Here is a 23,844-nt window from a genome sequence, read left to right as displayed (position 1 = left end):
TTCCTTGCACAGATTGTATTACATGTTCATATTCTGACTCTAAAAGAGGCTTGCTAAAGGAATGTCTGCCGGGCAAATGGTATGATGGTCTTAGTAATTTAAAAGCTTCCTGCCAGTATGCATTTTCAGTTATTGACAATGGCCTCCCAGAAGAATATATTACTCTTCTAAGAGCTTGGTCAATTTTTTCCTGATCTTCAGGTGTCATCTTGTCTACACATGAAGCTATTGAGAGTCTTTTGTATACAGTTTGGTGCAATATTTGGTTACTCGAGGATGTTGATTGGGCAACCCTTTGTGATGCTGATGTTATAGAAGCATCAGCAGCAGGATTTCTGGATCAGGAATGTTGGAAAGAGCTACTTGCACTTTCAACATCATGATCTACCTCCTCCTCACTTACACCCATGAAGGGTTTTTTAATGTCTGCAAAAATGACTGCAGGAACCTGTCTCTGTTGGGACTGCTAATTGAATAGGTTTGGCTGTCCCCAAAACTGTTGGCTTTTAAAGTATTATGTCATCTTGTTAATAATGTGGAACCATAAAGGATGTTAACTTTTGACGCACAGAAATCTATTCCTGCAGGGAGTTTTCCCTATTTATACATTTTGAATTGAAAATTTAGCTACGTTATCCTTTCCCCCCTCCCTAAGTGCTCTTTAATATTTCTCTGGCTTTATTTAATTGCTACAACAGGTGTTCAGAATAACCTCAGAATTGGAAGTGAAGGAGGTGGACTATTATCACTCAATCGTTTGATATGTTTAATTAGGCATTGTTGTCTTCAGAACTCTAGGTGGTTCTCATTTAGTCTCCAAACAATGAGACACAGAATTTGACTTATTTTAAAATCACTTTATTAAAAAAAAAAGAGGGGAAGCACGTTCCCTTACACTATCCATGCTAAGATAAAATTCAGAAGCACAAATGTGAGATTTACAGGCTGAAGCCACTTCTATTACAGGCAGAGAGAGCAGGGACATCAACAGCTAAAACTGCATATTAAGTATTGTAATGTACAACCAAAGCCAAGAGAGATGTCAACTGAAAGTAAAAATGACTAAACATTACATCTGAAATAAATATATTACCAAGATTTTGCTAGTTTTAGCATTCAAATAATTTTATTTACATGAAAAGTTAATGTTCCATTGACATACTTGATTTCTAGTGAGGTGGCAAATTATATTTCCCCTTTTGTAGCAAATTAGTAAACTTAGTAGCAAATAATCAGTGAGCCTCTACTTAACTAAGTGGCTCAGAAAAATATTGAGGCATTCAGAATAAAAACTTAGAGGGACAGTTTATCCAGAATGCTTAAAATAAATCAGTAAATGCAAAACACCAATGGAAGTAACGAAAGTGTTAGCAAGATGCTTTAGTGGTCAATGAATAGGGAGTAAGAAGATTTGAATTAGGTCTTGTGTGCAAAGGAGTCAGAAACAATACAGCTAAAAATACTGTCCAAAAATATAGCTCTGCTTCACCGCTTATGTTGTCCTTCCACAGAATAAATGGCTTCCAATCTAAAGCGCTGCAATCAAATCTTACAGAATTTGAACTCAATTACTTAGTTTGCAAGAAAAAAATATACCACTCTACAATGAGGAATGGGGAATGAGGAAAAGAGCCAATATGTTCTCTCTTTCATAAAAGATTGAGAAACTGAAAAATTCCAGATATGCATGCAGACAAGACATCAAAAGAGACTGTGGAATTTAAAAAATGATATACAAGTCCATGAGGAAACATCAAGAGAATTTTGTTAATACACTAGAGAGCTGATTATCCATAAAGTCAATGAACTGGAAGTTTTTTTTATTAACAAAACCAAAGCCATCAAGCCCACAGTTTTCTTGTTAGTGAGACAACTGCATTGTTTGCTTACTGCTTTGAGATTTTAGAACACAGTATAGTGCCATATGTTTATTCCTAGTTGTTTTTTTAAAATATATTTGAATTACAGATGAGTGCCTATCCCATCCATATCTTCCAATTTACATGAAAAAGATTTAGAGTAAAACCATACTGAGGACTTGAAATGCTCTTTCAAATTTTGCGACTCGGTAAATAATCAAGAGGAAAAAAAATAGAAGAATAAAGATCCTCAAAATGCACTTTCTCTATTTATTCAGAATAATGTAATTTAGTCTATGTATATGAAATGTATGAAGGAAATATATATGTGTGCTATATTAAATGCAGTTGAGCCTTATCAGTAAACAAAATTATTAGAGAGCTCTTACATTTTTGTAAGAGGGGAGAAGCTACAAATGAATGTATGCATGACAGAGAGAATTACAGGCTTTGTGGCTCATCAAAGTGCATGTTCACAAGGATCTAATACAAGTTTGTCTGCTATATGGTCATAAGGAATACAAATCTACAGAAGGTTACTGTTTATTATTTAAAAAAAATAACAATTAGCAGTATGCATAATACTGTTAAATACATTTGACCCTTGAAAGGTTCCCCTTCTTCCTAGCTAGGTGTTTTTTTAGAATATCTCTGTTTAAATAAACCAAACAGAAAAAAATTAGCCAAGTTATCACTTCGGATTATTAACCCTGAAAAAAAAATTATAACTGAAAGTCATTTTCCTTATTTAAGATGCTTGTGTTTTATTCTACTTAAGCAATAAACCTGAACTAGCCAGTAAAAAAGCCAGGTGAAGTGGAAGGTATTTGACAGTGGGATAAATCCAAATAAGGGTGTAGGTGGATTTTAGGCACCTGTATCCAGAACTGTAATCCAACTTCTCTCCCTCTTTTCTGCTCAGTGACTGCTTATGTCTGGAGGCACATAATTTCTACATATGCCTTCCTATTTAATTTTACGTTCCATAAGTGTCTGGAGTTCTGCTATTGCCCATGTCCAGAGCTGCCTTGGTCTGATCAGCCAAGGTCCAGATCCCTAAAAGTATGACCTACATTGAATAAGTAGGTGCAAATAGGTACATACCTAGGTGCAAAAGCACAGTTCACCATTTCACACCTAACTTCACAAGCACCAGTGAAATTTTAGGTGCCCAAGTTTACATCAATGAAGTCCAGTTTCTTAGATGTCTGGTGTGCAGAAGGGACACACATCTTGACTCTTATCTCATGTCAAAGCCCATTTAGGCTTGGATCACATTTAACCCACAGAACAGATGACCCTGCACCCCAGTTCCTCCAAGGGACCCAATGCAGCAGAGCATGCTTTAAACAATCTGACAATATTGCGTGTCAACAGAAACCACAGCAACTCCTGATGGATGCTTTCACTCCAGAAGCATTAGTGTCTGTCTTTGACATAACTGCTGGTGGAAATGCAAATAGACCACTTTCCTACGAAGTGGGAGACCCAGGTTTAATCTCCACCTCAGCCCAAGACGATTCAAACCCACAAGTCCCACTGCCTAGGGCCAGGGTGGCACCCTGGAGTGCCTTGAGATCCCTTCTAGAGTACCATAGGGTGATACTCAATGCTAGCATTGCTAGGTGTGCACACAATTCACAAGATAAACCCAGAGATTTCAAAGAGGAATTTATATAGGGTCTAAAACATTCTGACCTGCTGTGGTCTTTCTGAGTTCTTTGCAACAGAATAATCTCTTTTATCTTTTTGTAGTAAAAAAATAAGTGGAAACTAACAGCTGGTATTTCTGAGGAGGGTCTTTAGTCTATTGAGAGGTGTCCTAAGTCTAATAAGGGGAGCCTTAAATTGATCAAAGGGTACCACAAATCTAAAAAGGCTGAGAACTGCTGAACTATGAGAATGCCACAATCAGTATGTTATGGGCTGGGGGCACTTTCCACTACTACTGGAGTTGTGCCACTGTGCAAAAAGACAAGAAGTCACTTACCAGTAACTGGAGTTCTTCAAGATGTGCTCTTCATATGTACATCCTTACCATGGGTATGCATTGTGTCACAGCACTCAAAACTCAAGAGACTTCTTGTCTTAGCAGTACCCATGCAGCATGCTATATTATAGCCCTGCTTTTCCTTGTGCTCTGTGCTGCAGGCAGTGCACACATTCTGTTCCTTAGTTTCCTTTCAACAGCAGAGTCCTGAGTTCCATGCTACTCCAATAAGGAGGAGGGGTGCGAGTTTCAGACATGTATATGGGCAATGTATCTCAAACAACTTGGTAACTTCTTTGTATGACTGTCCATATGCATATCCTCACTCTAAGGGACTCTCAGGCACCTAAGACAAGTCTTAGAATTTCTAAGTGAGTGGCACTTCAAAGACCACCTTACTAAATTGCACAGTGTTTGGTGAAGATATGAATGGGGCTTGAGGTGGCTGCTCTACAGATTCCAGTTACAGACAAGACATTGTACAGGGAGGCTATGGAATTTGCCTGACCCCTGGTGTCAGTTCCACCTTAGCAAACTCCTAGCACAGCCCAAAACAGTCTGCCATCCAACTGGACAGTCTCTGTGCTGATACTCCTGTGTCTCTGGATCTCTCTATGGAGACATAAAACTTCAGATATCTACAGTAACTTTCTGAAAGGCTTAGCCCAATGCAGGTAGAAGAACAAAGCTCTTTTCACATACAGTAGGTTTAATAATGTCCCTGTTCTAGAAGAGTGGGGTTTCAGGAACAATACTGGCATATTGCCCTGCTGACTCAGGGAAGGAAATTGTTGAGAAAATTGTCACCAGAAAAACCATTTCATGGAGAGTTGCAGCAAGGAGCAAATTCCATGGATTCAAAAGGTGACCTCAGAGACATGGCAACCAAACACAAGTTCCACTGTGGGACAGGTTCCTTGGAGGACAGATATCTGAGAGTCATTTGAGAAATTCTACAAATGCTAACTAAGAAAATCATTTGGCTCTAACCTGGAGAGTGATGAGCTGAAATAAAAGTTAAGTGGCTCCCCCAGGGCTGGAAATTTGGCAGAGACAACATTAATTGTTGTGGCTCCTGGAACCGAGGCAGCCACTTTTCGTCCATGTCATCTGGCTGTGGGAGACGACAGGACTCCACGCTGAACCTGGGATGAGAGGTGGCAGCATTAATTGACAAGGCTCTAGGACATGCAGCAATTAATGCTGTTGCTGCTGCTCACCCCGCCACCCAATTTCCAGCTGGATGACATGGCTCTGTAGGCCATATTTCTGACAATCCTGCCATAAGTGAAATGCCTATTTCAGAAAGGGAAGGATCTTTAGTCAAGATTTCTTTTTCAAGAAAACCAAACCAAAAGAGCAGGTTTGCTTGGAAAAAATAAAGGTAACATATAAACAGAGATTAAAGCTTAAGGGAGTCTTGAATCGTAGACCTCGAATCGTGAACCAAGACTGCTCCAGCTGGCCATCGGAGGTTGAGAGGGACAGAAAGTGTGCACCACCCCTTTTCTATCTAGCCAAGTTTTAAAAGAAAACATTCTGTCCATCTCGGTTCTTTTAAAAAATGGATGTAGGTACCAAGCCTCGGGGGAGGTTTCAGGGGTCTGGATCTTAAGTCAATGAAGGCACCTACCTACAGCCCTGAGTCAGGCACCTAGGGCATCTATACATATGCTCTGGGGTGGAGTGGGGAGGCAAGCACTTTAATTAGAGCGGCTCTGCAAGCCACTCTAGTCAAAGCGCCCACAGCGTCACGTATATTCAGCATCCCACGCTTCAAAATGGCAGCAGGGGTGCTTTAACTATAGGTTGTTCAATGAGCTTTAAAGCACCCCCGCTACTATTTTGAAACATGGGGACGTGAACACACGTGATGTGGGGGCTGCTGGAGTACACTAATTAGCACGCTCCAGCAGACTCGCAGCAGATTTGATTAATCGAGCCTGCTCTGACACATGCTAATTAGCATGCATTGCAGCAGAGCTCCATCACATGTATAGGTGTCCCTAAGCTCCAGAGGCAAGGTTTAAGTCTCATTTCAGCATTTCTTATTGGCTAGCTCAAAGTTCACATGCTGGTTGTTGTGGATCCCACTGTGAGGAACCTAATTTTCCCCATGCATTGTATAAGGAGCATAGGCACTCATCTCTGGAATATGGATTTAACTCTAGCGGCCAGGCACCTAAGTCCTAATTTGGATATAGACAGCTCAATGTCCCTTTAAGAGCTGATCTCAGGTTGCTCTAATATGGTGATTTTCAACCAGGTGGAAGCAGCACCCAGGGAGTGCTTTGAGATATTTTCAAGCATGCCACAGGTGCCATACAATATTATAACTCCAAACGTGATTCACAAGATAAATTCAGAAATTTCAAATTGGAATCCATAGCAGTAAAAACATTCTGGCCTGTTGTGGTCTTTCTAAGTTCTTTACAACAGAAAAATTGCTGTATTATTTTGCCTGAAATGACTGAAACCAAGAGCTGGCATTTTCTGAGGGGTTCCTTTGAGTTTAAAAGTTTTAGGACCCCTGCTTGAATATTAAAAAAATATGATAAAAATGCAAATAATATCATGCCAGAAATACCACAGTAATCAGCAGATATGAGTGCCATGAAAAAGAAAATGAAGTGAATTTGTTCAGAATTGCTTGGCCCATACCAATGGTAAAAAGAAATTAATAAATTAAATGGTATTTCCTTCATTTATGAGTTAAAGGGAGCAATCAATGCTTGCTCATTTACATATATGTACATATAATAATCTACCTGATTGTTTTTCAACTGAAATTCAAGCACAATTGAATTTTAACAGAGGAGGTCAGTTTGGCCTTTGCCCTCATTCTATCAGTTGGCCAAAAGGTTAAAATCAATCATGGGGGGAAAGTACTTCAGCCTGATACCCACTCCATTTTAGGAAAATAAAGCACGTATCCCATACTAAAAGACACATATCCTGGTACTTGGCCTTTTAAAGTATCTGAATACAGTAATGATATCTATTTTTAGCACCATATTTTAAAAAGCGATTTCCCAGCTTTAACGCTGTTTATATTTCAGCCACTGAAATCACTGGATTTGAATATTATAGTAGAGTTTGGAGCTTTCGTATTGGTTCACACGTATCCTTTCACAAATGAATGAACTAATAGAACCTCAAACATACATTTTAAAAACTGCACAGGCAATTAAAAATCCCACTTTGTCTACTTTTCTTTCCCTCTTTATGAACTGTGATTTAGAATAACAGCATGATAAATCATAAAAGTTAAATCTAAACTATGCACAAAAGATTAAATAAATGTATTAATTAACATTAGTGTTCCTTATAAAAACATTAGCGGTATTAAACCTTCCAGTGAAAATGCCAGAACAGAGATATAAAGTACATTTGAACTTCAGTAGTCAGTGCATAATTGTTGCATGGGATAAGGGTACTATCATCATGATGTATAATCTTTTTATGCATCCTGTCCAGCAGATTTCAGTCATCTGTTGTCTGATAAATTCATATACAAAACAAGTCTACTAGTAATCTTCTTTTACTTTTTCTTGTGAATTGTTGATTTTTCCTAAAGTCTTTTTGATGCGTAAAGCTGTAAGTCGTGCTGAGGGATTCTGATACCAACATTCCTTCATTAATTTTGCAAGAGCAGTTAGAGTCTAAAATAAAACACAATGATTACTTGATTACAATGCTCTTGTACTATAGTTGAAGATGATTTTTAGAAAAGTAATTTGGTTGATTTCATACATTATTTCCAATATAAATGACTCTCAACTCAAAATTATTCATTATCTTCTCTAATTGTATGTACACACTTACAATTCAGTGTTATCCCATGTATTTTGTTTACAATTCAGATACACTGTAACAAAAGTTACAAAGGAAATTTAATAGGAAAAGAAAGATCATTTATATATAACTTGTTGCCTTCATGAGATGGCCTGTTTAGATGAAACCTGCATGGCCTGCCGTCAACCACAGAACCCACTTCAATCCATTCAAGTAAAAGCTCATGTACAGGGTATGCACAAATCCCTTAGCATTGGGGTTTAGATAACTGAAGCCTCAATTTGCTACTCCCCCACACCACCAATTCCTCTCTAAATCTAATCTGTAGCAGAGGATCAGGGTGGTTCAGTAAAGATGATACTATTTTACCCCATGGGCAGACTGGTACAGATTAGGTGTGGCCCTCTTCCTTATAACTATCTAGTAAATTTTATCAGCTCTTGCAGCAGCATGACACTGAACATCACTGTCTCCCTTCCTCGCCTGTGGCTTAGAGTACTTGTGTTGTCTTTGGGCAATATACCTTAGTTGTGTAACAGGGCTCACTGTGTAGTTTTATGAATAGGTTAGACCAGGACCTGTATGAATTGGTTTGGACAGAGACTATCCTGCCTCAAGCATGGAGCTAGATTAGATAGAATACCTCTGGGTGTCTCTTCCAGCCCTACTTTTTATTATTTTAATTAAAGTATACATACTAGCCAGTAACTATTTCCTCTAAACACATTAGTTTTGCAGATGTCCCATATAGGCAGCTAGAAAGCAGTGACAATCCTCAGAAAGGCAATTCAGGGCAACAGAACAGAATTTAGAACTGCCCTTTACTCAGTCCTTTCCCACAAACTGTCCTGCTGTTGCTGTAGCAAAAGTACCCGTGGAGACAAAGAACTAGCAAGAAATTGCATTTCAACCACCACGTCATCTTCCTCCAATCATAGCAATTTTTAAGTCTATCTGGAGAACACTTTATGAAGAGAGAAGATAACTGAGATCACATTAAGTGTGATTTTTCAAGGCATTTGAATCCTTCTGAAAGAGTCTGCCAGCACTGGAGATCTGTCAAGGATTCTGGCCAGTGCTACAGATTCACAGAAAGGGAAGAGGACATAACTTAAATTCTAACATAAAGAAAAAAGGAACCAAAGGGAAAAACCCTGAAACTACCCCTTTAGACTCTAACATAAAGCCAAGAATTGTTTTATATTATATTAGAGGTGCACTGATACATCTGTCCATATCGTATTGGCACCGATAAAAGGAAAATTGACATAATCAGCAACTGGCTTTTTTTGGCTGATGTGGTCGATAACGTCTCTGATAAATGCCGTGTGCATGTGCGCAGTGGCAGCATGCATGGGGACTCGCAGCATCTGGACTGTTAGTCTGTGAAGGGGAAAGGTGGTTGAGGGGGAGAAGGGGACAGGGGGAGGGAAGGGACTTGGGGTGGGGGAGATCAAGGACCCTCTGGTGAGGGAAGGAGTGGGGCTGGGGCTGCCCAGCCAGGGTGGGGCGGGGCACAGGACAGAGTTGGCGGCTTGTCTGGAAGATGGGGGTGGGGGAAGGGGTCCCAACACCCCCCCCCCCCAATCTTTCTACAATTTACAAATTAACATCTACTACATGCACTCCCTGGGGGAAGCATGGAGGGCACGTGCCCCTCCCCCCACCCCCAGATCTATGTATGGGGTGAAGGTGGGCTGCCACTGTATGCTCGAGGCCAGGGCTGCACTAGGGGAGCGCAGGCAGCAGTGGCAGCGCTGGGAGGAGGAGCTATGGGGGGGACCTACAGCAAATTTTAGGGTGACTCTAGCCCCCCATAGTCCTTCCTCCCAGTGCTGCCACCACCTGCCCTAAGCACAGCTGCTGGGAAAAGGCTGGTGCAGCCCTGGCCCTGAGCATGCAGTGGGCAGCCTGCCCTCACCCCGTGCACAGATCAGGGGGGTGGGGCATGTGCCCCCCGTGACTCCCGTTGGGGTGCGCACAATGGGAGCTGTTTCCCCACTCCCCACCCACAGGACAAACCACCAGCTCTGTCCCGTGCCCCATCCCACCCCACCCTGGAAGCACCTTCTCCTGCCCCACTCCCTCCCTCACCACAGGGGCCTCGATCTGCTCCCTGCTACTCCAGCACCCATTCCCTCCTCCATACCTTTTCCCCTCAACAGACTTACCAGCCAGACGCAGCTCTCCAAGCTGCCAGGCTGCATATCAGCAATTGGATCAGTATCAGCCAACATGGCTGGTCAATAATAGGGTATTGGCCCCAAAAATCTTTATTAGTGCATCCTTTATTATATGCATAAGACCACTTCAAATAAACATTGCTTGACATGTCATGGGTGCTAGGAATTGATTAAAAAGAGCTAAAACTTTTTATTTTGTTTTGCTTTGTTTTGTTCTTAAAGATCAGCCCTATGCACAATATTCTGCTCTATCATCCTTTTAGACGGACAAAGAATAAGGCAGCTATGAACAGACTGCAGGAATCACTATGCAGACATGAAACTTCTTCACCCAACCTGACAAACCTAAAAGAGTAGCAACTTCATGGATTGTTGGTAAAGAGACAGCAAATCAGATGTAAGAGTAAAAAAACTGGAAAGGAAACACCTGCACACATAGCCAGGGATTTTCTACAGCATCATATACATTTACAGGTCTAAATTTCAGTAAAATATTTTAGAAAATAGGACTAAAAGGTTATTTTTAAAATACTTACTGGATCTGAAAACCATCTGTTGGGGATACTTGGTCTTTGCTGCTCTATACAGACTACTTTCCTCATATCTTCAAAACTAGGATCACTTGGAACAAGATCATAAAATGGTGGTTTATATTCTTCTACAATTCCTAAAGACAAAATAACAACTTAAATGGCAGCCTGTTTTCTTATTTGTCCTAACCACCATAGCATCCAACAGTAAGTGTCTGAAAATATTTGGACTATTCAACTAGGTGTATATAGTTTTTACTAACATGAACAACTAACTGAAGTTATATTAATGTGTGAACTACAGGACTCAAATTCCAAAGCGTAGTTGAAAAAAACTTTAGCACAAATTATCATTTTGCTGAAAACTTTTCCAAACTATTTAAAAGAATTAGGATTGGTTTGCAAACCTATTAAAAACAATATATTTCAATTAGTGTTAATCATGTTTACTTTATATTAATACCATACCAAGTATGTGAAATGCTGTAAGTATCAGCGTCCTTTCTAGAATCACGTTAACCTCTTTAACAAACAGAACCACACATTCATAGTAAGTTAAAAATGAGGATTAGCTGCGTCTTTGACAGTGTCGTGTGGAGTACCTTCCATCTGCCTGAGCTGACACAGAACTTCACCCTCATTAACTTGTGATCTCATAACATTTTTGTTAAAGCTACTGAAATCAATCACGTGAAAGAGCAACATTAAGAAAAAATATTTATCTTTTCACTCTCTCAATAACATTTGGAAATCAGGATGAGCACAAGCACCAAATAACCCATCTAGTTTTCTCCAGACCACTGAGATTTCATGACCAGTTTGAGAACTTTTCCTTTAAACAAAGTTTAAAATGTGTTACAACTGAATTAGTAAATATAGCTGAAGTAGTACAGCAACACCCTATGCATTTTTTAGTTACATGGAACCTGAGAAACACTGCTAACAAACGGAACTGGAAAAATCTGACAATCAAGAAAAACAAAAGCTGAAAGCGGAGCAAAAGTGTAGGGCTTATATACTATTCTAGGACTCCCTCCCTCTCTCTCACAATGTTTGAATTGTTGTGAAGGGGCATGGTGTGGTTTATGTATTCTTTTGATACACATCCCTATCTTCCCAAAGCTGACATTCTTACTGAAAAAAACATCTTTCTACAATTTACAAATTAACATATTACCCTTATAAAACATCGGCTAATTAAATACTGAGGGCACAAAAGTGGTGTACAAATACAGAACGTGAGCTAAACTAGGTCAGTTCCTCTAGGGTTACCTTATATGTTCCCTCATACAATGATGGGTGTATATAGAGGGAAACAAAAGAGATTTTTGATTGTTTGATTTCCTTTCTGGTTGAATTATTCTGTAATTATTTGATTCTTTTTGCTGCTAGTGAGCAGAGTATGTTATTCATGTAAGTTTTAATACTGCTGGGTAATTACTAATCATTATGAGATAAACTGAAGTCACATAGAATTCTTATTTATAGGCTCCTTTAAAATCTATAGATTATTACTTCTATAAAATAAAAAATTACCGTTACTGAATGTTCGTCTTGCTATTTCCCATAACACAAATCCAAAGGCCCAAATGTCAACACGTTTATATGCATCAAAACAGTCAGCCTGAATAGATTCATCAAGAACTTCTGGAGCCATATAACGTTTTGTGCCGACTTTAGGATTGTTTCCAACATCCAGCTGGTTGTTTTTCTGGGAATGCATCACTGCAAGTCCTACAAGTTACACACAAAATACCTAAATAGTGATTCAAGTACATTTGAAATTAACATGCATCACAAAATTTGACAAGCTTTCTCTATTTAATACCCAATAAATATTTTTTTGTAAAAAAACATAATATTTAGCCAGACAGGAGATAAACTTTGAAGGGGAGGAGGTTTATTTATAGAAAACAAAGTATAAGTGCTTAAATAAGAAATGGCAGGTAGAGTTATGTGAATTCCTGGCAAAGATTTAACAGAATTCAATACCACATTTGAGGTATGGATGGAATTTCCTGAGAATCAGGTAAAAGATCATACACGTAAATTTTGGTTGCAGAGAGCAAATCCTAAGTACTTTATAAAGAAATGTGAACAGAAACTGTAGTAACTACAGGTACTGTTGATAACATTCAAACTTTGTAATGGAGTTGTTAATAAACACTATAATGGCTCATCATTACTAGTCCTTCTCCAGAGCAGGCTCCTAGAGCAGGAAGTTAGCAACTTTTTCTCAGCCCCTCCAGAGATAAGTTGCTAGAGAGATAAGCTGAAAAAAGCTACACATTCCTCATGCTATACACATGAGCTTACCACTAAAAGACAAAAGCAAACCAGCTCACTTTTAAAGAAAACTCATTGTACTCTGACAGCTATATCATAAGGGACACTTAGCATATACTAAATCTGTGGAATGTTGTGCAGTATTAAAGTTAGAACATGTTCTGAGCAGGCACATGATGATGTTTACTACAAACTCTTAACATGCACAGCTTGTGCTAAAGGGCTGGCAAGCAGGCATCCCATGGTTTGCTGAAGTGATTTTATCCTAGTTTTCCAAAAACAGCAACAACAAAAAATGAGCAGAGGAAAGCACAGACTGATCTCGCTGACGACATAAATTCCAATCCTCCTTGACTGACTGTTTCAGCTGGGATCAAATTTCCAGGAGCTCTCTCGAGACGGCGAGTGGTAGAAATGAGCAAATCCTTGCCCTGGCTGCTCTAACCCACAGGCACTCTGTGTTTTGGCCGTGCAAGATCCTAGCAAGATCCTAGCCCTGGTGAGGCACTAACATGAGAACCATAATGCTACCATGGGTATTATGTTGGCCCACATGCAGGCAATGCAACATCACACTGAGGAAGCCAGGGTCCTGCAGGCCCAGTATCAGATGCCACTTCATCACTGCTGGGCACTACTGGTGAGCTTGGACTGGTGGGAGCAACTCACACTCAAAACCTAGGACAATTAGCAGCAGCAGCAAAACTTTAGGGTGTCTTGTGACACATTCATGGACTTTTGAGCCAAGCTGGCCCCCCTGTTCCAGTGCCAGGACATTTACTTCAGTGCCTCATGTCAATCAAGAGATGTGTGTCCCTGGTAATTTAGAAGTCAGTGAACACTAACGGTCTCCATTTCATTGCCAACCAGTTCAGCATGGGGCAGACAACTGTGACAATAGCCATGCAATGCTATGCTTGAGGTGCTGCGGCTTCGGTTCATCTGGCTCAGGGGCCGGCAGATCATTGCTGGGTTCAAACAGATGGGTTTCCCAAACTGTGCTGGGGCCATCTATGGGACCCATATACCCATTTTGTGCCCTCCTCAGTGTGCCTCAGATGACATAAATTGTAAGGGGTTCTTTTCAGCTAAATTCTGGATAGTCATGGGCCACCAGAGGTGCTTCATTAACATCAATGCTGGCTGGTTGGGTCAATGAAGCCTGGGTATTCAGGAACTCTGATTTCCTGGAGACAATGGGGTGGGAGGAATTCTCCCCAGGCACTACCACCAAGGATTTGGGTGGGCAGACCATTCCCTCCGTCTCCTACCCTGCCCCCTGGCACTGGGGACCCAGCCTACCTGCTGCTCCCCTGCCTTGTGATGCCACATACTGTCTGGCTAGACCCTAAGAAGCAGAACTTAAAGTTCTGGCTGAGCAGTGGAGTGAGTCTAAAAGTACACTGGAGGTCACTACCTACATCTTCCACAATGTAAGTGAGGTGAGAGGAGAAGCCTTTCTGGAAAATGGCTCAGCTGCAGACAGATCCACAGCAGGAGAAGCCCCTGGCACTTTGGAAGGTGCCTTGACCAAAGTGGCACTCCTGGACAAGTGTTCCAGACAGATCCACTGCTAGGCCATTCTAATCTGGGAAGCCTTGGCTGACTTCTTCTCGGGCAATGTTCTGCCAGGCAGATGAGGGTGCAGGAGACCTCTCAGCCATTGTGAACCCTTCAATAGTCCCCCTGGACTATACACGTGCTTTCCCAAAACATCTCAGTAAGTGTCTTGCATGACAACTGTTGGGCTTAAAGCTTCCTGTTGTGGGGATGTGGAAAAGAGGACCTGGAAGAGGAGAACAAAGAACAGGAGCTCTCAAAGGCACATAGGGGAACAGGGGTTCTATTTTGGGAGCTTGTGAGAGCTGGTTGGGAGGAGAAAACCAAGGCATGAGCCAGTGAGATAGATGGTCAGGGCTTTGAATGACTCAAGCTGTGGCTTGGACAGGAAGCATGAAAGGGAAAATTCTGTAATTGTGCAAATTTTATTTCTTCAACTACACTTGAAATAAACACTTGGAAACAAATGCCATCTCAACCAACTGTGATGAGCTTAAAACTCTTGACATTCTGCAAACTGTGCCAAATGTGCGGTAGGGTGGTTTTGGGTCCAACCCAAAACCTTTATCTACAGGTCTCCAAGCTGGCTGGAGGGTCCCTATTCTCATCTGCCCACTTTTGTAGTCTGTCTAAATCTAGTTGCAGCCTCTCTCCCCCTTCAAGTGTGTCCACCTTGCCCCACATCTTAGTGTCACCAGCAAATTTGGACAGCGTGCTTTCCACCCCCTTGTCCAAATCACTGATGAAGATGTTAAACAGTGCGGGCCCGAGGACCGAGCCCTGGGATACCCCACTGCTCACATCTCGCCAGTTTGAGTACAACCCGTCCACCACTACTCTCTGGGTGCGCCCCATCAGCCAATTTTTTACCCATCCAACTGTGCAGGCATCAAAACTTGAAGACTAAAGACATTTATCAGAATATGCTATTTATTATTATATATTTATGCATGGAAGACTAAAGACATTTATCAGAATATGCTATTTATTAGACTTTTCATAAGTTTTTCAAGAAACCTAAACTGATTTCATAGCATCCCTCTAACAGTAACACAGATATAGGAAACTGCTTTCAATGTCCTCCTCTTGAGTGTACGCTTTGACTGAACTGGGAGAATAAAACTTGCTTCAGGAGTCTGGAGTCAGACATCCGGATGATGTAGCTGGGCCCAGCGAAGCTGATGTCAGATGACTACTGTCTCAATGCTCATGCTGTTTGCTTGCAAAAAGATGCTAATGTTTGTGTGTCTGTCTACCCCCAGGATTTGAAGGAGCTTCTGCAGGAAGCATTACTGGTACTTCTCCAGCAACCTGAGGTGTCTCCTATACATTGTCCACATCTCAGCTACAGACAGTAGTAGGGATCGCAACTGCTTGACAAACCATGAGCTTGATTTCCAATGTGATGTCATGATCTTCAAACATTTGTTTCCTCAGACATCTGAAGGCTACACTTGCACATTTGAGGCGATGTTGGATTTCTTTGTTGATATCAGCCTTCTGGGAAATGGCTTCCAACATACAGGTAATACTCACCATTTTCTAGTCTCACCATGAATCTGAATTACCAGAGCTGGGGACTACTCATTAAGAGCTGGCTGATGTTAAGCAACAATCCCATTTTCTTTTGTGTCTCGGTAAAGATATTAATGATTGCTTGAAGGTCTGCTTCCAAGTGAGCACAGACTACAAGCATCATCACAGTACTGGAGCTCAATGACTGAGGTCAGGGTGGCCTTGGTTTTGGCTCATGGTCAGCTCATATTAAACAGCTTACCGTCCACTGGGCAATTTAGTTCCGCTCCAACTGGAAGCTTGTTGGTGGTTAGATAAGGAATACTGAAAAGAGTGTTGAAGTGATGATGTAGCCCTGCTTAACTCCTGTCTTAATCTCAAATGGATCTCTGATAGATTTGTTATTGAGAACCACTGCTGACGTACCATCATGATGCAAGCAAAGAATGGTTGCAAATTTCGATGGGCACCTGTACTTCAGAAAAATCCTCTACAGCACTTCTCGGTTAACAGAGTTGAAGGCTTTCATGAAGTCAAAGGCCATGTAGAGTGGTTTATGTTGTATCCAGCATTTTTCCTGCAGCTGGCAAGCTGTGAAGATCATGGCAGTTGTGCCTCTTGATGCCCTAAACCCACACTGAGATTGCAGGCAGAGCTCTTCAGCAAGTGGAAGGAAATGGTTTAGGAGGATTCTCACAATGACCTTTTCTGTAATGCACAGCAAGGCGATCCATCTAATTATCACAGTCAGACATGTCTCCTTTCTTGACAATTGTCACGATTATCTGGGATTTCCTCATCATTCCAGATCCTTAAGATGAGTGCACGGAGCTGTGATGTGAGCTCCCTTACTGCCTACCTGAAAATTTCCGCGGCAATTTCATACACTCCAGATACCTTGGCACGCTTCACCTGCTTGATGGCTTTCCTTGCCTCATAAAGGGTTGGGGGGATTCCAAGATCACCTCTGACTGGGTGTTGTGGGATGGAATTGAGAACACTCTTGTTAACAACAGTCTTGAATGAAAAGGTCTTCAAAATGCTCCTTCCAACAGGTATTGATGGCTCCTCTTTTCCTAGATCAGGCCATCCTTATGTCTCAAGGGGGTTGGTCCCTGAGTGCTTGGACTGTAGATGGCTTTGGTGGCATTGAAAAAATTGTGCGTATCGTGGATGTCAGTGAGATATTGAATCTTCTTTCACTTGCCTTCCCACCATCTGTTCTTCATATCACGGGTCCTCCTTTGGACCTCTGCCTTGGCTTGTTGGTGATTATTAAATTTCCTCGACTTGAAGTTGATGTTGTTCTGCTAAGCACAAAAGGCCTTGCACTTGAGGTCGATCAACTCTTGGATCTCCTGGTCATTCTCAATAAACCAGTCTTGATGTTTCCTGGTAGAGAATCCAATCATCTCTTCACAACCACTGATGATGGTGGTCATGAAGGCACCTCAAGCACTGGCAGCAACATCACATCATTATTGACTGGAATTCACCAGCTTTTGTTGAGGCACTGGTGGAAGAGTTCTCACCTGACTGGGTCCTTCAGTTCCTTGCCACTGATCTTCGGTCAGCATAACTTCTGCTGTAGTCATTGTTCAGGAGCCAATTTGAATGACATAATCAAGCAGATAAGTTGGTGATAGGTCCAGCAATTGTCAGCTTCTAGCAAAACTTGGGTGATACAGGCATCTTTGTGATCTCAGGCATGAACAGTGATGTATTGGTGATGGCAAGCACATATTCCACACATTTGGTCAAAAGGAGGATGGTGCTGGAGTTGATCTTTCCCACTCCTTCCTTATTGATGGTTCTGTTCCAGAAGCTTGAGTCCCTTCTGACTATGGCATTGAAATCACAGAGAAGAATAAGTCTGTCTCCCTCTGGAACACCACAAAGGATCTCATCAAAGTTGGCATAGAATTCCTCCTTGGTTTTGTTAGCAAAGTCAAGAGTCAGAATATATGCAGTGATGACAACAGCATATTGGCTCCCTGCCAGCTTAAAATGGAGAATCATGAGGTATTCATTAATTCTGATAACTCACTGAGTTAGTTTATGAGCTCATTCTTGATGGCAAAACCAACTCCGTGAAGCCAGCATTCTCCTTCCTGTTTACTCTTTCAGAAAAAGGTATAGCTGCCTTCTTGTTTTTTGAGCTGCCCGTCTCCCACTTGCTGGGTCTCAGTCAGTGCAGCGACATTAATGTTCTACCACCTGAGTTCTTAAGCCACAGTTGCGGTATGGCACTCTGGGCATGCATGGGATTGTCCATTAGGGGTGTGCAAAGCGGGCCCTCTTAGATTCGGATTTGGCCTGAATCGGGGCAGCAATTTGATTAGTTGATTCAGATCACTGTCCCTGATTTGATTCAGCTGAATCCAAATCTGAAGATTCGATGCTGATTCAGAGAATCAGCAATTCGGACACAGACACAGCTTTAAATGTTTTTTCTACATACCTTTAGGTACCAGGCGTGACTCGTGATCGCTGCTATGCTGGGGCACACAGAGCATCCCACAGGAGTGCGGAGGGGCCCTCCACATGTTCCACAGCAAACATATGGTCTACTTTCAGGTCTGCTGGGGAGCACGCTGGGGGGGCTCTCCCGCACCTCCCTGGCTCAGCAATTGGCTACAGGGGGACCCCAGGTGCCCCTCCAGACCCAGGAGGCACCAGTAACCAAGCCAGGGAAGCACAGGCCCCACCCCACCCATGCATGCTTTGCACAGCCCTATTGTCCATGAGGGTCCTGATGCTGCAGGTTCCAAAATAAGATTGTGTGTTTTCAGTGATTTTGACCATAATAAAGGTGACCCCACTGGACCAGTCAGGAAAGAGGTAGCTAAACTATGTTTAGGGCATCTTTTCTAGTCCCCTCCCCATGGCGGGTGAGTGGAGCAGATCCTGAAGAGGGCTGCAAATCATATTCCCGGCTCCAAGTGCTAGAAGATCTTGTAACTGCTGCCTTTATGCCAGTTCATGACGAGGAGCTTCCAGAACACAATCCTGCTCTCATTATCACTAGCTGGTAAACTGGTAGCCAAAGGATCTGAAGAATGTGTTGGAAAAACTATTTCCATGGAAGATGCTTGTGCGTCATTTCTTTTATTGTGGAGAAGCAGCTGCACGTCAGCTTTCACATGGTTCTTGACAGAACAGGACCTTAATCCAATGGCAAGGAGGCAAAGACAACTGGAGATCTCATTCCACTGCAGCCTTCCTCTGTCTTTGCAGCCATTGAGATCCTATCATCTTCTATCTACTCCGCCATTGAGGATTTGTACACCCATGGCTGGGGGCTGGGCAGGCTTATTTTAACAGGGACCTGTACTCACCATGTCACAGCACCATCAAAGAATATATGTGGCTTTTCAGGAGGGAAAGTAATGCCATCTGCTGTTTCCACCATATCCTGGTGGTGCTGCCGCTTAGTCCACAACTGCTTATCTGTCAGAGTTACCCCGATGTATTTCACAGCTAACCTTCCCTGAATGTCATTCCACCATCTGCTACCTTGCGGATGCACTGGGTGGCAATACAGTTGTGCTGCCAGATCGACAACAATACAAAATGCAATACAGGAAAACCTGGCTTCTTTATATCAAGATGGTTCACAACCTACTTAGTTCACAAAGGGCTGTTGAATTAAAGATAAACCAGTCAGCTGACTGCTGTAGCTTTTTATATCAAAGGGTGCTGTTCCTTTGGCCAGCTGGAGTTCATTAGGAATCCTGTGCAGATGACTGGAGAAGCAGTGCCTTTTGAAATAAAAGCCACAGCAACCAGCTAGAACACCTTAACAATCCTGGGCTGCTCTTTTCTTCAGATTTGAAGGCCCTCAGCTAATCTGCAAAGCCTCATCCTCACAAGGGGGTAAGGAACATAACCCAACAAAGAATCTGACTTCTACTGTACCACAGAAAATTTCTGAGCACAGATCCCTTTGCATTTTTCCTTTAATGCTGCAAAACTGCAGAATTTGTCCATTCATAAAATAGTTTGATCACTATGTAAAAGATAGGCAGAAAACTTCCCTAATTTAATATGGGAGATTTCAAGAAGTATTTATGTGATGAATAAACTCCAGACTGGGACTGGATTTTATAAGCCTTGGTGGTTGCATCTGCATTGCTGTTCCTCACAAAAGTTTCCCACCATTGCTAAAAATGATACAAAGGCACTTGTGGTTAACCATGGTGGGAAACACAGGGTGTAGACAGACAGAACATGTAAAGAACTTCAAATGCTTCTGAAATGCTTCAAGGACTGAACAAACAGATGTATGTACCCTTTGATGCATTTGGGAAATGGTTGAAGTGCTCCATAAATAACTCGAAAGAAAAAAAGTACTATTTAGAAATGCTTCAAAATGAAGTGCTTTCTGTTGCACATGTATGCTCTATAGAGTGTGATGGAGGCCAGGTTTAGTTTTCTAGCATTCAGCAGTGATCTATGCCCCTCTCCTAGAGTGGCAGACTGTCTATGGGTGCTCTCCTGAATACTCTCCCTCTGCTCTCCGAGTGCCCCCTCCCCCTGCTGGAACTGGGAGGCCAGAGGCCCTGCATGCCCCTGTACCTCTCCCAGTTTTCAGGGGGCAGGGAAGGAGGGGAACACTCTGGGAAAGTGAAAGTAAAACACACAGGTGGGCACCCACTGACAGTCACTTCCACTGTCCCCTGCTGCCCCTGTGAAGTGAGGCATAGGGAAGCAGAGCCACAAGAGACAGACCCCTGATTAGAGAACATGCAGTTGCGTGCTGTCATGGGAATTTTGAAGCACTCCAGCAGGGCAGGGTAGGGCAGTGCAGAAGGGACTTGTATGTTTGTTTGTGGCTAAAGTGCTTTAAATGTTGTGCGCTCCAGCCAATGCTGTAGACTGTCAATGGCTGGTGATTTAACACCTATGGTTTAAACCACCTCAGAACAGAGCAAAACTGACTTTAAAACGTCTGGCAGCTGCAGACTATTCATCTACACTGGAATCCACTAAGATTCTACCTGCAATAAGCCCAGATTCAGCTGGAAAAGATTTAGCCCCAAGCCCCAGCTAGAAGTAGGTAGAACCAAGTTGTCCCTCTCAGTTATAGGAAAAGGGCCCTACCCATGGGGGCCCTAATAAGCAAACAGCAGCAAGCTACCTGGGCAACAGACTGCCTTGTTATCTCCCTGGCCTGCCTCACCTAGTCCTAACATTGACTTCTGGCCCTGATTTCCATCTCTGGTTTTGCATCCCTGGCTTCTGCCCTTGCCTTACCATGACTGTCCGCACCCTGGTCCCTTATACTACGCACAAGTGAAGCAGAAACAGCAGAAAAAAATTCATAATCTAAACACCATGCTAATGTATACCAGGTCTGGGGGCGGTGGAACATTATTGACTTGTTCCACTAGGCCACTGTGAATGGAGGAGCCTACATAATGGTCAATAAGAGTTTTAGAAATAAACTAAGAAAAATCTCCTGCAAAGTCACCAGGTAAAACCTACTTTATTTTCCTCGACCCAAAAGCATTTGTGAGCATCTCAGAAGAAGGCAGAGTAAATCTGCATCTTATAGAGCCAACTAAAGCAAAGATGTATAGCGTAAGCCTTTGCAAGTGTGAACTCACTTCATCAGATGCTGTGAAAGCATATGCACAGAGTAGTTTATTAAATGGAGAGTGTTTAGAATACATAAAATGCGAAAGGGTGGGAAAAGTGCTGGGAGATGCAAACATGCAGTAAACCCATAGGGCAGAGGGATCACAAAAGCTAACGCAGGTAATTCTTCCTAGAGGCCGGTTTTAGGGAGAAACGAGTCCCTGGAAGATGAAATCATTTAATGTGGTAAAGAATAAATTAAAATGATGGGCGATCACTCATGAACGAGTAAGATTGTCTTCCAAGGATCTGAATAGTGAGTCCGCAGGTGGCTCCATAGCTCAATTCTAGATCCACATGTCTTGTCGCAGTGAGGACAGGTGTTTTCAGGAGGGATGGGCACCATGTTGCTGCGCTGGATGTTCTGATGTTATTTTCGCCTGTTCCTCTTTTCTTCTTCTGCCTGTTGACGTTCTGTTTCAAATTTTTGAGGTCCCTCCCATTACAGTCTTCCTCCATTTTGGTCAGTCCTGAACAAGGGTCTCCCAAGTGTTGATGTTTATGTTATACCTCTTCATGTTTGCCTTCAGGGCATCTTTGAAGCGCTTTCTTTGCCCTCCCTCTACTTCGCTGACTTTCTTTTAGCTGTGAGAAAAAGATTCTCTTTGGAAGACAGGAGTCAGGCATGCGAACAACATGATCTGTCCAGCAAAGTTGGTTTTGGATGATCATGGCCTTAATGCTGCTGGAATTTGCTTTGGCCAAGACACTGATGTTTGTGATAAAGAATAAACTAAAATATGATACAACATCAGACTAGATGCTATGCAATCTGTTAAAACAGTTCTGGATCCTATGCAGTCTGTTGAAACAGTTCTGCCCAAACATGGGGAATCCACGCACTGATGTCCCATCTGATAGGCCTTTCCTTGGTACAGTAGTGGGAAGAGTCACTAAGCTGGCAGTGAGCCTGCCTCCACTCCTCTTTTTGCAAAGACTGGGGCATTTGGCATCCCATTCTCACATTTGCTAAACTGTAGTTATGTCAGTCATTTGTTCTACACATTAAGAAGGAGAGATAAAAGGAAGACCCTTGAAATGTCTTATGTTCTGAGCTGGCTGGGAAGCAGCAACAGAATGCACCCTCACCTCTACCAGCCTTAAAGCCAAGAGCAGCTGTAGCGGCCATATTACTCCTTCCTTCCTGGCCACAATGCGATAGCTGATCTGCTTCCTTCCCCAGCCAAATGAAGTGTACCAAACCCAACAACTAGGTTTCTTTTCCCTTCCCTAGCAGCCCTTCACAGTCTCCTTCCCTGTATCTCACTTCTGCCTCAGCTGTTTTCTGCAACCCCATGTCAGAGGACTTGGGTTGGGGATAAAGACTCCCTGTTAGGCCATAGCCTTGAACCTAGGGTCTTGGCCTGTCATCAGGGCCTCTCACCTTGGCCTGCCACACTGTAGCTAGTTACTCAGGCTGGTCAGGGCTAGCTGGAAGCCTTCAGTCAGGCCTAATCTTCCACCTGCTCCCTGGCACTGGAGTGGCCAGCTGGAGTCAGCTGACCCTCCTCCTCTCCCATATAAACCCCTGACTCAGAACAGGAAGTCTCCATGCAACAGGACTCAATCCAACCCCAGACTGCTTCAGTGGTCTCCAACTCTGCTCTTTGCTTGAACTCCTGGTTTCTTGACCTGGCTTGTCCCTGGATTCTGCTTGTTCCTCCTGACTCTGTTTAGCACCTCAAACCCTGAGTGACTCCAGACCTGGCCACCCATGACAAGGCATGACACTCCTTTCTTGTCTTGACTACTAGTGGTAATCATTTCCCACAGAGTCTCAGCAGGGGTATAGTCTCCTCTGCTGGCAGGTGTTGGGCTGGGAAACATCCACAATCTGTAGTTGTAGCCACCAACATCACTGCAGCATTTAGATATTTTAAATTATCCTTTGCTACTATAAATGCCACATTTTTTTAAAGAAAGTTTGCAATTCACACCTCAGGAAGTGACTCTACAAATTGGAGCCTTGGGTCTGGACACTTATTGCAATGAGTCATGACTCCAGGTAGGAATGAGTCACCCGTCTGGCATGCTCTTCATTTTTGCAATGGCTGGAGATCAGCTGCTGTGCTTGAAAGCTGACCCTGCCCAAGTACAACCTAAAACCAACAGAGCAGACAGTGGCAAACTGCATAACAAGTCTCCTAGAAAACTTGTAGGCTTATTTTTATTCTGGTCTTTTGCCTTGCTTCCAATCACTGCTCTTTTTCCTGGCCCCTGTACTCTTCTTTCTGTGCCCACCTCCTGGTCTCTGGTTTATTCCTCTCCATAACTCTTGATCATGACTTGGCTGCTGGCTTCCTGATTCTGGTTCCTATCAAATTTATCCACTGGATTATGGTCCTCTACACCAAAGCTCAGAATACACACCGCTGACCCAAATCCTCCTTCAGTGCTGCAGAGGAAGCAGAAAGAGAAAACCTATAGACTGCCTCTGTGAGACTGGTGAGAATTAGCCCTTTAGAGAGCTTAGTCTCTGTTCTGTA

At 42.6% G+C, this 23,844-nt stretch overlaps 1 protein-coding gene across 1 annotated transcript in view; it reads right to left on the bottom strand.

The window, feature by feature from the left end:
* Positions 1–842: 842 nt before the first annotated feature.
* The window catches only part of LOC102559894 (activin receptor type-1), a 61,584-nt gene continuing 38,582 nt past the window's right edge, over positions 843–23,844 (bottom strand). The window contains exons 8-10 of the mRNA XM_014602945.3: positions 11,894–12,091; positions 10,364–10,494; positions 843–7,511 (exon numbers count right to left, since the gene is read on the bottom strand). Coding sequence (XP_014458431.1) covers positions 7,377–7,511; positions 10,364–10,494; positions 11,894–12,091 — 464 coding nt within the window. The 3' untranslated portion in view covers positions 843–7,376. The remainder of the gene's footprint in view (positions 7,512–10,363; positions 10,495–11,893; positions 12,092–23,844) is intronic.

The sequence above is a fragment of the Alligator mississippiensis genome, chromosome 5 (assembly GCF_030867095.1).
Source record: "Alligator mississippiensis isolate rAllMis1 chromosome 5, rAllMis1, whole genome shotgun sequence".
In the NCBI taxonomy this organism is placed as follows: domain Eukaryota; kingdom Metazoa; phylum Chordata; order Crocodylia; family Alligatoridae; genus Alligator; species Alligator mississippiensis.
The sequence above is the reverse complement of the archived record's forward strand: the minus strand, read 5'-3'. Positions and strand labels throughout refer to the sequence as shown.